We start from the raw sequence: 15,538 nt of genomic DNA, 5'->3' as shown, positions 1-15,538 counted from the left end.
GAAAAGGCTTGCGCTCTGGCTCTTGAGTTCTATAAACGCTTCAAAAGAATAAAGTCCAGAAACGTTCGCAGAAGCACCATGATTCATCAAAACACCATACAAGAAGACTTCATAAAGCTTTCGGCTTCAGTGCACTTCTCCAAGTAAAAAAACAACCAGACCATGTCCCAAACAACACCTTATTTTGTCATCTCTCTGAGCTAGAAATCTTATGCTCCACTACAAACTTCTGCAGTGCTTTTCTTTTTTTAAAGCATATTCTGAAACTCAAGCTTTGTGAGCAGGTCTCACAAAGACCGTGTGGCAGCCCGGGCCGGAGAAGTCAGGAGGAGATGCCGAGGGTGAAACTCACGGACACGGGGGTCCCCCTCTCGGAGGGAGGGATCATGTCTGGGGTCAGGACCTGCGGGGGCTCGATCCCCTTGCTGACTTTCTGCTGGATGAGGTGCATGGCCAGGGAAAACTGCTCTCTCGTCAGCTTCCCCATCTGCCTTGTGTCCGCCAGGGCCCTGGTGTGGAAAAAAGAAAAAAAAGCAATGACTCCAGGTCACTTCCAGGTCTGCGTCAGTGCGTATTTGTTACTGCTTTAACTACTGCAGATTTTTATATACCATTTTAAGAAGCACCAACTAGACACCAAGTGAATGGCAGAGATGCACCAGAACTGCTCCTGACAGAACATAGTACTGAGGCAGGAGTACAGAGATCCCTTTAACTTCAAGTTAACTTGCAAGTATCCTGTTTGCCTTTGGAAAGTGGGAGGAAATTAGGGGTCCATGGAAAAACCCATAAACAAGAGCAAGGTCCATGCAGACAGGCAACCAAAGCCAGAATCGAACCCAGGACCCTGGATCAGTATTAACCACACCTCCCAATAACTAGTTAAAAAAAAGACAATTAACAGCATCAGCATTCAGAAATTGAACAGAAAAGAGAGCTGCTTTAAAAGACTAATGTAGCAGACAACATATTCCTCATCCACAGGTGTTAAAGGCTTCTGTTTTAGGGCATGTGATTCCAGGATTTATGCATCAGTCTCACCACAAGTAATAATAATAATAATAATAATAATAATAATAATAATAATAATAATAATAATAATAATAATAATAATAATAATAATAATTGCTTACACTTATATAGCGCTTTTCTGGACACTCCACTCAAAGCGCTTTACAGGTAATGGGGATCCCCTCCACCACCACCAATGTGCAGCCCCACCTGGATGATGCGACGGCAGCCATAGTGCGCCAGAACGCTCACCACACATCAGCGATCAGTGGGGAGGAGAGCAGAGTAATGAAGCCAATTTATAGAGGGGGATTGTTAGGAGGCCATGATTGATAAGTGTACGTGAGAATTAATTCCCCCTCGGCCCACCTGTATGATTGTACGACCAGTGAACTGATGTATCGGAGGCTCCCTGCTACAGTGTATTCTATTACTCAGAATACTAATACCGTTAGTAATACTGTAACAATGTGACTCAAACCATTTCTAACCATATGTGCGCTAGGATGTTCTGAGGAAGTCCCGACTGCATGAAGATCTCTTTTACTTCGTGGCCGTTGACAAATCCATCCAGGTCGGCGTCCGTCTTCAGGAAGATCTCGTCGTACCTGCTTCTGTCAGCAACCGGCACGATCCAGTTTGCCGAGGGCTGGGAAAGAGGAATAACGAGAGGAGACAAAGGCAGTCATAGGCCAGTGTGTAAATGCAGGGAACCGGGGGCCCTAATGCAGAATTGTGCTCAGAGATCACAGGATCGAAAGCCACAACTTCCTGAGCAGAACCTTTTCTGACATTTACACTGTTTCCCCACCCCTTTCCTCAAGGTCGTCTCTTCTTCAGCTCTGAGTCATTGCCAATTTGCCTCTTTTGCTTAATTGTAGTCAGATCAGCCTATGAAAGGATTATGAGTAGGGGGGGATTTAAACCTATACTACCACATACGTGCATTGCTGCACTGAAAGCCTGGAACAGCAGATTAGGCATAACACCACATGATGTACAGAGCAGGGTTTTATTACTGCTTTTATGTAGTCTTTATTTGCCTAGGTATACAAATCTTTCTGACATTGTTGCACGTTTTGACATGTATACAAAACCACAAAGACAACCCTCAATCAGGTCATTCATACAAGAGACAGCAAACAGGAGAGTGCTCCCTTAATCACAAAAACGGAGACAGAACATTGAGCTAATTTTGCACCTAGTCCTGAAGATGCTGAAGTGCAAGTGATAGAAAAACAGCCATGAAGCCCGTAGCAATGGGCTGGTAGAGGTTTTACAGTGATTGATAGTGTGCTTCCATCAATCACAGACACACACAGCCCACATCCCTTATACATCTGATAACTAGAGCTCCTGCAAGAGCACATTTTCCTGGGGACAGTACCTGAACTACTTTCTTTAGCTAGAAACATCCACCTAATTCATCTTGTGTCTATTTGATTGCACTGATAACAAAGCTGTTGTATTTTCGCCCAGAAAATGTCAATCTTCTGTACTGAACAACTTCCTTCTCTGTCACTTTTTTACAAGGATTTTGAACTCTTCTTAATGAATTATGCTCTACTTAATTTGCTGGAGTTGACCCTGTTTAAAAGACATTTCATAAAGGTGTGAGTAATATCTGAAAGCCACGTCCAACTATATTTCACACATTAAAAATAACCTTTACTTAGATGTATCTGGATATAAATAGTGTGTCTTCCAAAAGCAGTGCTGAGCTGTATAAATCCTTTGTTATATCTTTTTTTCTATCATGCACCTATTCTGGAGGCAAAATCCAGTCAGAGGTCTACATCCAAATGCAATTTTCTGCATTGGAAGCAAGAGGCAGACAAAGCACATCTAGGTGAATCAGAGGACAGAAAAGAGAAGACATCCAATTCTGCAAACATGAATTCTTACAGGTGGTTTTCCCAACACCACACTACCCCTAATTCAGCACAATGAGTGACACAATTGAAGACATTTTGATTTGGGACTCAAGGTGTCAATCAGCATCCAACAGGGAGCATCTAGCTCCTAACCCAACTTAAAAATAAAACTTTAGACTTCTAGTCCAGATATGAGGCATAACTTCTACAATGGTCTGCAATGGAACCCTACTGCAGCTTCAAATCCCCCAGATAAACCTTGTAGAAACTGCACACTCTCTGGCTGCTCTCAGCTGCTGGGAAACAAACCAGACCAGGGGGCCATCAGCATGCACAACTGCACAATACTTCAAGAATTCAGCGCTTGGCCAAAAAACAAATGGAGATTTATATAGCCAAAGAGAAAATATAAAAAAAAATGAGGAATGTATTAGCCAGCAATACAAAATATAACAGAGAAAGACGAGGAATCGATCTGCAACATACAAAAGGCAAGAAAGTCATGCCAAGATGTCCTTTCAAGAAGTCGAACACCAAGCCATTGCTTACCCAATATTTAGAGCCCCAAAACTACAAGCACCAGCTGCCGATGCATCCCTGAAAACAGGTGAGCCCAGATCTTATTTTATCATTTCGCACTTGAAAACAGGGACATCCTTTGGAAAGCGTGGCTCGGCCGCTGGACTGGGCACGCGGAGAATGGGATTAGAGTGCGGAACGACCGCCGCCCGTTCCCGACAGAACCCCCGCTGGGTACCTGGGCCGACTTGAGAGTGTGTTTGGGCGACAGGCTGCCGGCGCTGTTGAGCGAGTTCATGCTGCCGTGGGAGGGAGTGGAGCGCAGGCTGTCCTTGGGCGGCGGCGGGCTGGCGGGAAGCACTGGGACGGCCCCAGGAAGAACGGGGACAGAGCCCGGAAGGGCACTGGCAGGCTTCTTCCTCTTGGAGGGCGGTATAAGGGAAGTAGGCAGAACGGATGGGACAGGTTCCTTTTCCAGAGCTCGGTACACCAGGTGCATTGCCTGCACGTGACAAAAAAAAACAGTAATTAGGCTTGTTTATGTTTTCAAAATGTGGAGGAGACATTCCTGGGTGAATTAGACCACTATTTGTTTTTGAGCAGATGCACGGGTCTAAATCCAGAATAAAAAAAGGGGGAAATGTTACGTTTTGCATGGGTTTAGCACTGAGCACTACCGTGGATGGGTCCTCTTTCACAGGAATGTCAAGAACACTGCTGATCTATAAAGAAACCAGCTCATACCCAGAGAGCCCAGCCTCACAGGCCTCAACACGTCAGTTTGATCAGACAAGGTGCATCAACCCCAGCTGATGCTCCCTCTCGAACCCCTGGGGTCCCCCAACCGAGATAGGAGTATCATCAGAACAAGCACTGTGAACACAGTGTTGCTAACGCCCAGATAGCCCAAAACATCACATTACTACCTTATGAGTATCAACCAGCATATATTTTAACTTAGTCTATCACCTTCTTTTGCTCCTTTTAAAGACTTCAGGACCTACCACAGCAAACTCATCTCTGTCCAAGTGTCCATCTTTGTCAATGTCACTAAGATCCCAAACCTATGAGAAAAAACAAATATGAAACATGTGCATAGCCTTTTCTACTGCTCCGATTCAGATTTTGGAGATACTTTTTCATATAGCCCAAGTACTATCTCCCTCAGCACCACAAAGAGCCTGTCTGTATAAGAGAAGCTATAGTCAATAATTCAGATGGAGCTGTTCGAAACACGCAAAGAAGAAAAAATTAAATTTGAATCACGTCCACATATTGAAAACTGTTACTCCAAAATCTGTGAACTTATCCTGGCATAAACGTACGTTAATGGTACTTAATGGTAATGGCAGAAAATAAAAGATCATATGAAATAAGTGAAGGCTAAAGCTCATGCAGAACTAAAATGTGAGCCTACTTACCCTTCCTAAAACGTCAAGAGGTAGTTTTGAGTTTATTAGCACTGGTTTCACCTTCTCACCAGATAAAAGTCCATTCACTGGAGCAAGACTTTCAAAAATCCCATCAAACTTCCCTTTCTCCTCCGGCTGCAATAACAGGAAGAAGAGCAAAGAAGGAACAGCTTCAAAAACACATACTAGTGCTAAAAACACACTGGGCAGATTATGACTACTTCTTTTTAAATAGTGACTTATAATAAAGGTTACAGGCAAGAGGGAGCTGGTTTGGATAATTCAATCCTTTTCTTAGTAGCAAATTGATCCACAGCTCACATTCAGCTGTTGGAAGAAGCAGGGCATAAGCTTCAACTCCACAGGTGGATAGCTTGTTCCACATTCCCTCTGTGTAAAGAAGTGCCTCCTGTTGTCTGTTTGAAATGTACTTCTATGTAGTTTCCACCTGTTCCCTGTGATTTGTGTTTCACTATTCATTCTGAAGACATTTGCCATGTTGTCTTTCTCCACGTTTCTGAGGGTTTTGAATACTTGTCCCCTTATTGCCTCCTCTGTTCAAGATTAAAAAGGCTTTGTATTCCTTCAGCCTTTTGAGTGTAGGACATTGCTTTAAACATATCTGGCAGCGCTCCTCCAGACTGACTCTAGAGTAGCAATATCTTTTCTATTAATTTACTTCCATTTATCCTTCCCCATCTCTTTCCACACTCCAATCAATATCTGAACCAGGTCCGGAATGTACTGTTCTTGTCATATTGAAATCAGCTTAAATCTGGGCTCCTTCTGTATATTTACCTCTTCTACATTTAGACATAATTTTTCCCCAACATTTGATAGATAGGCATTTTCCAAACTGAACCGTGAAGCAGCAGCTTATAGCTTGCCTATCTGAGATAATCAGTGTCTGTTATGCACACGTGAATATGCTCTTCTTCAACTGCTTTTAGGATACTTCTTTATGATTTTTACCTATGAAACCTGGCCTTCCATTCTGGTTAAGTATTTCATAAAGAAAAGCCGTATACTGGTTTACAGAAAGCAGCCAAAGCCCATAATAACCAGAAAATGATCTCCACTTACCCTCACAGCCCAATGAGAGTCCCCTGTGGGTGCTGACGTGGAGAGTAAGGGACTGCTAGTGTCCTTCTGCCATGAACCCAGTGATTGAAAAGCATAAGATGACATACATCAGTGATATTGATATAATAACATATCAAATCAGAACATACAAACTATATGGACTGAATGGAGAGCCCCACTCTGGCACCTTGTATAAACACACTTTAAATAGATCTTGAAAAAACCTGGAGCAAATTAACCATGATTAATTAAAGAGGTACTGTGTTCAATTAAATAATTTAGAGTAATTATGTTCATTCAGGACAAAAAATGTGAATATCTCTCACCCCTTAAGCATCAGTGTTCCCTTCATTGAAATGTTACTGTCTTAAGTGATCAGTTGCTTAAACTAGTGTTCCTGACCTTAAATAAGCGGTAGTTTAGGGTGACCTGTAACAATTACTGGTGTGGGGCTCTCCGGGACCAATGTAATTTTCTTGGTAGAAATTTCTGCTCTAAAACCCAAGGATTTTATTTCAAGTATCAGATCGGTCAAATCTTTTTTAGCACAAAACAACAGGAGCCATGAGAAGTTACACATGGACAAGAAAAGGTGATTTCAAATGTCACTTACAAATTTGGGGGGTGGGACAGTGAGGTTTAAACTGCTAAGGGTCACATCATGTCCATTTTGTGCACAGGCGACCAGTCTCAAAGCGAAATAAAAGCCCTGAAGAGAAACAGCAAGTCAGGTAACCGAACAACACTTGAGATATGAACCAGAAAAAAAGAAATAAAAAGAGTGGCAAACAGAAATAAAATACCTGTTTGTCTAAGAAACCCTTTCCATCTGGATCAGCCAAATCCCAGATCTTGGAACAGAAAAATGATAAAATATCAATAGAGTTTTCCCATGACTTTTTTTTTTTATTAACAGTCATGGCACAACAGACGGGTTTAAAAAAAGACAGATGCAGTAGTAAGGTGGATATCTTAATTAAAACCGTTAAAAGAGCTGCAGCCTGCAGATATAAGTGTGGAAAAACTCCCATTTAGAATAATAAAACACTATCCTATATGGTCATGTTTGTTCAGACTAACAAATGCTAATTAAATTATACTTAGGCCAATTAAGAAACGTAAAACTGGAAAAGGCATGAGTTCTGTACTATGTCATAAGCAATTTTTTTATTCACTGCCACTGTCTGCCCTCTATGAGGTTATCAAGTGCAAAAAGTGTACAAGACAGAGAAAGGTGGTCTGTATACGGTCACAGTTCAGACAAGTAGCCACAGACAAAGCCCCTGCCCTCAAAACACCCTCGAGTGCCCACTAACCTTCACAGACACACAGTTAAGAGATGCTCTGCAGTGAGTGAGTGAACACGGCCTGTGCCAGGCCTCAAACATAGCTGGTACTTTACCCACCTTCCCCAGAGTAATGTCAGGGAGGCCTGATTTCTTCAGGAACAGAGCAGCTTCAGTAGGACCCACTCTTCCTGTGTTTCCTGGGTCTACCTGCAAAGAGATACAAATAACAGGGTGCTAAGGTCTTCTAAAACCGGCATATTTGGCAGTCTTTTGTCACTGAAAACAAACCAGGAAACTATTGGAATGTGGGAATGGGATTGGGATTGAACCAAACCAAGAAACACCTCCTGGGCTGCAATCCATTCATTCAGACAGAAAGGTGGCTTGAATGCGGAGTGTCAAAGGATCAAGAGCAGGGAAACACCCTACCCAAAGGCCTTGACTCAGGCTCTTCAGAGTACATGTCTGTTGTTAAATAAAGAGAACCAATACCCTGTTACCATGCACCATGCAGTTCTGCATTTCATTTTCCTCCTTTGTGCACTTTATGATTTGCCTGGTACACGTGGAGGGCAAATGCATGTGGAAGTCCTCATGACATTAACCTCCAAGTACCCTCTATATGTGCAGGTCTTATCTTCTCATAAAAAAGATTTTTGTGAACAATTGTACTGCCATCAGCATCAGAAGAATTATTTTTCAAACATCTGATGGTGCACTTGTGGAAATTATTAACTTGACAATCTTCTCCAGGCAGGATGGTAAACGTGGCATCAGCCTCACTTGAATACTTACAGTATGCGTCTCTTCGATCAAATACTTGCAGAACATCCACTACCTAATCTGCAAGCCTCCTGGAGTACATCCATGTGTACCGCATATACAGGAAAAAAAACCCACATGGTTCTGATTTTAGTAAGAATTCATTTTATCCAGAAGTTCTCTGTAGGTTGACCTCCCCAGGTTTAGTCTCTCCTCTGATCTCAGTCACGCTCTTGTCTCAGGAAGTGTGAACAATAATTAATACCGCTGACAAGCTTAATGCTGCTCTATCTGATAGAGCTGCTGAGTCAGCCCACTGGCTTGTAATTAGAAGAGATACCATTGTCTGAAAGCTAGACTAAAGACAAGGGGGGGGAAAAATCAGAACCTTGTGCAGGCCAACAGAACTGTATTTGAACACTACAGAGCCCCACTCTTCAACACTCAAGATGTGAGGTGTGCTGCATTGGCTGGGTTCAAAACTGACATGTGCTTTTTAAAGACCTTACCTGCCTGTAGTAGTTTTCATACACAGGGTTCCCACTTGAAAGCTGAAAAAGGGAAAAACAGCATGCAAGGATCAATGTATAATCAGTGAAAAAACTGAAACAAGGTCCAAAATCCCCAGTTCTACTCTTCAACACTTCCACTATAATTAAAGAAAACATTCAAATGTTCTTAAAGCAATAACTGTGAAGGGGAATTACTACAAATGACAATGCTATATTCATTTCTGCACAAAGGACTCTTACAGTTTGTCAAAAGAGAAGGTAGCGTCCATACAAACGAGCGACAGACTTTGCAAATCACATCATTACTAAATAAACTGTTACCTGCCTGTAGCCAGAGAACACAGCAATAATGAAACCCTTGCATCTCCCAACACAGCTGACTTGTCTTTAAGAAAGGAAAACCTGGAAACAACAAATCCTTGCCACTGGTTGCTCATCTTAACTAGTAGTCACCCCCACACTGTGAAGTGCAGTGCACGCTGACCCAGGCACTGACCATTTGTTATTCAAGTTCTGCTCCCCTTGTGGTTTCCCTAATTTGCAATAATTCTTCCGGGAGTTGAGCAAGCATTTCATCTTTAGAGCCATCTGCGCTTCCAATTAGATATGCAAGGGGGAAAAACTCCAGATCTTGTGCAATCTTAACACTGAAGCTAGCTAGATAACAACCTCTTGAATATGAAGAGGCAGAGTGTGGGGCACCAGTCAGGGCTGTGCCATGCTAGAACACAAGGACACAGCTTACCACAAGACTGATGGTGAAATGACATTAGTTTGTGGTATTTTCATTAAAAAAATAATTCCCTGTTAATAACAGATGTGATTAATGTTCTCTTTTTAGACTAATTTAAAACAATTCTTCACACTCAAAAGACTCCCCAAACTTTTAAGTCAGAAACAGCTTTTTAATGTTCATGGACACATTCACGAGCCCAGATATGATAACGAGGGCACTGCCCAACACTGCAGCCTTCAACAAAAGGCCCAAAGCTGTAGAAGAAGCCAAAGGTTTTGATTCAGCTGGCTAAGCCTGTGCTCTGGGAACTCAGTGGGGTCAAAACAAAGGATTTTTGCAGAGTGAACCCTGTTTAATACAATTCAACTTGACAAGCATGGCACAAGCAGAAAGGGGGCTGGCTAAGAAAAAGGTCTGGGGCTTTCCTCCAAGACCGCCTTCCAACGTCTGTTAGCCCAGATCGAGCCCAGCAGCTGCTTATCAAGCTATAAAGTCTAGCCAGCCACCCTGTAATTCTTGCTGCATTGCTGTTTGAATCGGACACAGATGCAATGTACATGCCTAGCCTCTCGCAAAAACATCTACTTGATTTAGCTAATGGAGCGAGGATGAGCAAGGAGAAAGTAAAAGGAAACAGGATGACCAAGTGCTCAGAAGGGGTTCCACTAACTCAGACCTACACTCAACAAGGCTTCTGCGTTCCCAATGCATGTAATAATCATAGCTGAGTAATAGGGGGCACCTGAAAGGCGTTCAATCTCTCTACAAAAAGTAAGGCTTTTCCCCCTGTTCAAGGGTTCCTGTGGCTGATCCATGCCACAAAATGAAATTTAAATCCAAATTGATAATGATCCAAATTAATGAGAACCTAAGACACTAGATAAGAGGAGAAGCAGCAAACAGTATCTGAGATTGCTCATTCCTGTGTTTATGTTCAAATGCAAAAATCAATTACACAATAGCAAAACTTTTACTTGGCAGGCAAGCGTGGCTCATTACAGCCTTTTCTGAATTTACAGATGTGGGATCAGAGAAGCAGCCGATATGTCCCAATTTCGTAATACCGTGATTTCAGCCACAGCCCACACAATCTCACAACCTGGTGCCATTAATGAACAGAACATCTAGGCAAGAACCCATTCCTTCAGCCTGCAGGCAATTAAAACTAACACAGGAGCCCAGTCTTCGTTAACATCTCACCATCAACCACACAATGACAGCTGGAAAACAAAAAGCAATCACTCCACAAAATGATGGATCACTTCCAGTCACTACCAGCTGTATTTGAACAGTCAAAACATACAGGAGTGTCCATTAGTAAGAATTTTAAGGATACTGGTAAAGTGGCCTCCCTCGAAGGAAGAAGATAACTTGGCCTGTGAGACAAGTGGTTTTGGGAGGCAACCGTAAATCTAAAAGCTAGAGATAAAGATCTCCAACGTTGGAGCCTTCAAGGACATTAAGTGTCGAAAACAAGCATTCAAAATTGCCTGAATATGGGATTCATAACCGGGCTGCAAGGAAGAAACCTCTACTAAAGCAGAGTGATAAAAAGAGCCATCTGAAGTTTGCCACACATCACTGGAATGGAACCACGTATTTTCATCAGATGAAATTAAAACTGAGTTATTGGGACACACTCATCAGCATTATGTTTGGTATATAAAAAGATGAAGCTCATGTTGAGAAAGCACTCATGCTCACTGCCCATTGTGCAATACTGTGGAGGGGATGTTTTGCATCTACTGGTCCTGGAGCCCTTGTCGAGATTGTACATTTCCCTAACTCTGACAATTACCAGGTCATTGTGACCAGACACCTGGTTCTTATTGACAAGAAGCTACAGCTTGGCTGAAAACAGACATTCCAACACGACGATGATCCAAATCACCTGTCCAAATCAACAAAGGCATGGTTGACAGTACAGAAAACAAATGTTCTTGACTGGTGATCTCAATCTCCAAACCTTAATCCTACTGAACATTCGGGATTCTAACTCAAGGTGACAGTTCACTAACAGAAACCAGAAGGGGAGAATTTCCCCTAATCCCTGCCAGAGGAGGATCTGCAAAATACTAACAGTAGAAGTGTGAATAAACACAACCCTCTTGTTTTCTGGATTTACATTGATTGTAACCCACAGGATTTTGGTCTGTGCAATGCTATTCAGATTCACTACAAAAAGTTAAACTTGTTGTAATAAAAAAATTGCCAAATTGTAAAACTTTCCATTATGTGATGATTATTATTCCAATTTCATTAGGGGCACAATAAAATTCATAGGGCAGTGTATGTGATGAACCCAACTTTAAAATTATTTATCAAAAATATAATGCATAATTTATTGATGAAAAATGCTAAAATGCTACTGTTTAGTAATTTAAATAACCATGAATTAGTGAAGAAAACATGACGACTCAAATCATTATAGATAATAAAAATATGCAGACATAAAACATTTCTTACAAACCATCAAATGTGTCTATTCTGCATCTGTATGCTTATGCTGTTCAGGGAGTCAGTGTTTTATTAACATCATTCGTGAGTGAAGCACAGATGATGCACAGGCTGTAATCGTGGTGCTGAATGACTTCAATGAGGCATTCTCAGAGTACAGTAGCCCCTCTGGGAAATAACCACACTACCCAAAGGGTGAGGCACATCTGAAAGAGCAGTCTTATGCTGTTGCTAGCTCTCCTCGAACTGCTTAGTCAATTATCCAGATTGAACCATCTGACAGGAGTTAAAATGGTCAGAGGCCATTAAGCATTTTAATTGACAAAAAGCTGCTCTTGAGCATGTCTGCGCTACATTTCAGCTCACAAAAACCCTTTTCCTTGTTTTTCAGCACTGTACAACACCACTTCTTAACGATGCCCTGTAACGAACATGAGACACATTACACCTGCAGATCTAATCAGAGTGCAGACACCAACAAGCCTTTGTAAATCAGACTAAAGCCCCATCTGCAAGCAGTAGCCAGACAGAGAAAGCATTTGTCCCCAGACCAGAGACACCTTTGCCCAGTTGTGACACAGGCTCACCTGGAAGATCCGGCTGAGTAGTCTCGGATGCTACAGTCCCTGAACAAGCAGAACCCCCGCGGACTGGAAAACTAAGCTGTTGCACCGACACAACCGGAATCCGAAAGCAGCTGTGCTCGTTCAGAAAACGAAAAGGAACTTCGCATAACATGCATTTCATTCAAAGCAATTCACCTGTTGAAAGGTAACAGCGTTGACAAGCAGTCGGGCGTATATGCCTGCATTCCTGTAGCCATTACCTAATGCCGGCTTCATGCTGCTGAAGTAAACCATTCAAACAGACCGAGTGCTCAACTGCACGAATTCGACACCGACTGCTTCCAACTCGGGTCACATACGACACTGTCAAGAATGACGGCGTTTTATGCCGTTTTTATCTCCTGGGGGTTTTCTTATCTAGAGGCTATGCGCAAAAGAAAAAGCGACTTGAGCCTTAAAGATTAACACGAATAAGGGCATGGTATTAAAAAACTAATCAGAAACAGGTGCAGCCTGAAGTATTTGCCAACCTTACGCCTACATGAGAGCTGCTAACCGAACCGGTCTTTAAAATATGCCGATTACGTACGGCATGTCAGAATTATTCAAGCGTACACTACCCAAACCCTTCCACATCGGTAGTGCTTACAGGGCAGGCTGTACCGGGAAACCGAGCACGTTAAACCAAAGCAGAAGTCAAAAGATGCCGTCTCATGTTTTCATAGCATCGCAAGACAGCTGCTGTTACCCGTCGCACGGAAGCTCTTTCCGTGAGAAGTGGAGAAAACTCACAATTGTCCGCGTTACCGTGTTTTCTGGTCAGGCTTTTGAGCCGTAGACAAGTCAGCTTGTTCGTCACGCAAAACGCCAGCACTGTTTTGGGCGCTTTGAGACACAGAAAAACCTCCGTGTTCTGTCGTTCCTTGTAAACGTAAGCAGTTCATCCTGCATACTCGCTGACTTCACTCCGCCTTTCAACATTTTACGGTTTAATATCCCAGTAGGCCTTATACCTTCCCACTACTGTAACCTTTAAAATGCATTGTTAATTGCCTGGCGTTTAATGTTCCACAGTTGACACGGTTAGATTTTCAATCGAGAAAAGCATATCTGTAACTGCCCGCGTCTGTCCCGTCGATTATTATCCGTCTGTTTACAAATAATACATTGAGCCAGAATCAGTACCTGAGTGAGAGACGTGAGCGCCGCCATCTTCCCTGTTGCTGCGGGAGCGCGCACACCCTTTCGTCGGAAACGCGCCTCCGAGGGAACAAGAACTCGCAGGATGCGCGGGGCGTGAAATCGCACTTCACACGTGGAAAACGCGCCGGGCAGGTTTCTGGATGTTCACTCACAGCCGCTGAACTAAAACACAATACGGTACACTTATTGTCTGCCGTGCAAAGTAATACCGATATATCCGACTGTTGCACAAAGCGCCTGCCTCTTACACTGGGCATTAACATTGGGTTTCATTCTAATACGGTTCAGAATAAACAAATAATTACGTGTAAATCTCTATATTAAATGAATAAAATGATGACAATAATCCATGCAAAACGGAGGGGTGTGCAGTAATTTCTTTCTGAAGCAATTACACGTACAAGCACCCGAACCAACCTCTTAGCTTGAGCTTAAATCGGTCATTTCTGGTTTCAGAATTTTTTTCTCGGATAGTGGAAAAACCGCAAGGCTGTAAAGTGCCTTTAAAGCTCCTGCTCAGCGATCTGTGGCCAAATACCGGCATAACCGCGAGTGAATCAGCTAAGCGACTGCAGTGTTTCGAGAACCCGTTTTCGCCTAAAAGCCCTCGGCAGACAGAATATGTTTTATTTATGTTAATATTCTGGGAATTGCCTTCCGCCTTGGTTTTCCAGAAAGAACGTTAAAAACCCCATATTTGTCTGACCCAGAACACATTTACACATGCGCAATAAGAACAGTTACTTGTTCGTCAAAAAGAGCGCTGGACAATGGATTGCTGACCCTATTTTCTCTATAAATGTCATTTTTACTGTGAGATCACTGCAATACGCACTGCAAAAATACGGTTTTTGTAGAAACCTGGAACTGCACATATTCTGTAATGAAATCTCCGGACACAGAATGTCGAGTACAGTGGACACCGCTATATCGGTAGTTGTCCGGGACTTTTATCAATAATAATAAAAAAACAAAACTGTTAAAAAGCCCATTGGTCCTCGTCTACGTAGGACTCCCAGCATTCCTTATAAGGGCTTTCAGGAACAATGTGCAGTTTGAATTGGAATCTCAGTGTTTTCCAAAAACGGAAAATAAGTTCTGAACGCACATCGCAATAATGAATCAAAGTTAAATTAACAAGTCAGGGATTCATAACACCGTGCTGTCGGTACATCACTGATTGGTCAGATCAAAACTGCTGCAGGGTTTGTTTTTTTGCTGATTCATACCGGATTTTCAGAGGCGAGACGATGGTGACCCCCACAGTGTACGGCTGCGCTTTCACCTACAATGTAAAGCCTCTTTAATGCACCTCTGGGTGCGTTTCGGAGATGCACAGAAACAGTGCAGGCGACAAGTCACAGTCCCCTCGCCTGTGAATGTTGTCGTTCATGTACATCAGGTTTGGCTTGAGAAACAAGGACTTCAAGATGTTCGAGGTGCTGCCTTCCACACACTCCGGATTGCGAAGCGATGTGTTACAGGAAGAAAATAATAAGAATTAATTATAATTCCGTACACGTATCTAGCGCTTTTTCTGGACGCTTCACTCAAAGCGCTTTACAGGCAATGCCATAGCAGCCCACTGAAGCTCAGCAGCTGTGAGCCTGGTCAGTACCTGGATGGGAGACCTCCTGGGAAAAACTAAGGTTGCTGCTGGAAGAGGTGTTAGTGGGGCCAGCAGGGGGCGCTCACCCTGCGCTCTGTGTGGGTCCTAATGCCCCAGTATAGTGACGGGGACACTATACTGTAAACAGGCGCTGTCCTTCAGAGGAGACGTTCTTCCTGACTCTCTGTGGTCATTAAACATTCCAGGGTGTTTCTCGAAAATAGGCCAAATTTCCCATCGATCCCTACACATCAGCTATCACCAGGGAGAAGAACAGAGCGATGAACCCAGATCAAAGATTTTGGAGAAACACCCTGGGGTGTTTAATGACCACAGAGAGTCAGGACCTCGGTTTTACGTCTCATCCAAAGGACAGTGCCGTTTTACAGTAGAATGATAACAAAAGAATAATAAAAGAACATTTCATTCTCAAACTTGTGTTTTGTCTTTCCAGCCTTCCCAGGAGCCAATCAATCTGCCAGCTTATCTGTTGACAGCAGAAAAT

At 42.9% G+C, this 15,538-nt stretch overlaps 1 protein-coding gene across 18 annotated transcripts in view; it reads right to left on the bottom strand.

Moving 5' to 3' along the window:
* Positions 1–13,522, bottom strand: part of eps15l1a (epidermal growth factor receptor pathway substrate 15-like 1a) — a 48,101-nt gene extending 34,579 nt beyond the window's left edge. For 17 of the 18 annotated variants that reach the window (XM_088622405.1, XM_088622402.1, XM_088622404.1 and 14 more), the window contains exons 1-11: positions 13,407–13,522; positions 8,460–8,501; positions 7,306–7,395; positions 6,703–6,750; positions 6,513–6,608; positions 5,900–5,965; positions 4,826–4,951; positions 4,409–4,468; positions 3,643–3,906; positions 1,503–1,660; positions 353–509 (exon numbers count right to left, since the gene is read on the bottom strand). In XM_088622405.1, the coding sequence (XP_088478531.1) occupies positions 353–509; positions 1,503–1,660; positions 3,643–3,906; positions 4,409–4,468; positions 4,826–4,951; positions 5,900–5,965; positions 6,513–6,608; positions 6,703–6,750; positions 7,306–7,395; positions 8,460–8,501; positions 13,407–13,433 (1,134 nt within the window). In that variant the 5' untranslated portion in view covers positions 13,434–13,522. The remainder of the gene's footprint in view (positions 1–352; positions 510–1,502; positions 1,661–3,642; positions 3,907–4,408; positions 4,469–4,825; positions 4,952–5,899; positions 5,966–6,512; positions 6,609–6,702; positions 6,751–7,305; positions 7,396–8,459; positions 8,502–13,406) is intronic. The other variant, XM_088622409.1, reaches the window with a different exon arrangement.
* Between the last annotated feature and the right edge of the window lie 2,016 nt (positions 13,523–15,538).

The sequence above is a fragment of the Lepisosteus platostomus genome, chromosome 27 (genome assembly GCF_059453375.1).
Source record: "Lepisosteus platostomus isolate fLepPlt1 chromosome 27, fLepPlt1.hap1, whole genome shotgun sequence".
NCBI lineage: Eukaryota > Metazoa > Chordata > Actinopteri > Semionotiformes > Lepisosteidae > Lepisosteus > Lepisosteus platostomus.
Note: the sequence above shows the minus strand (reverse complement) of the source record. Positions and strands in the feature narration are given on the sequence as shown.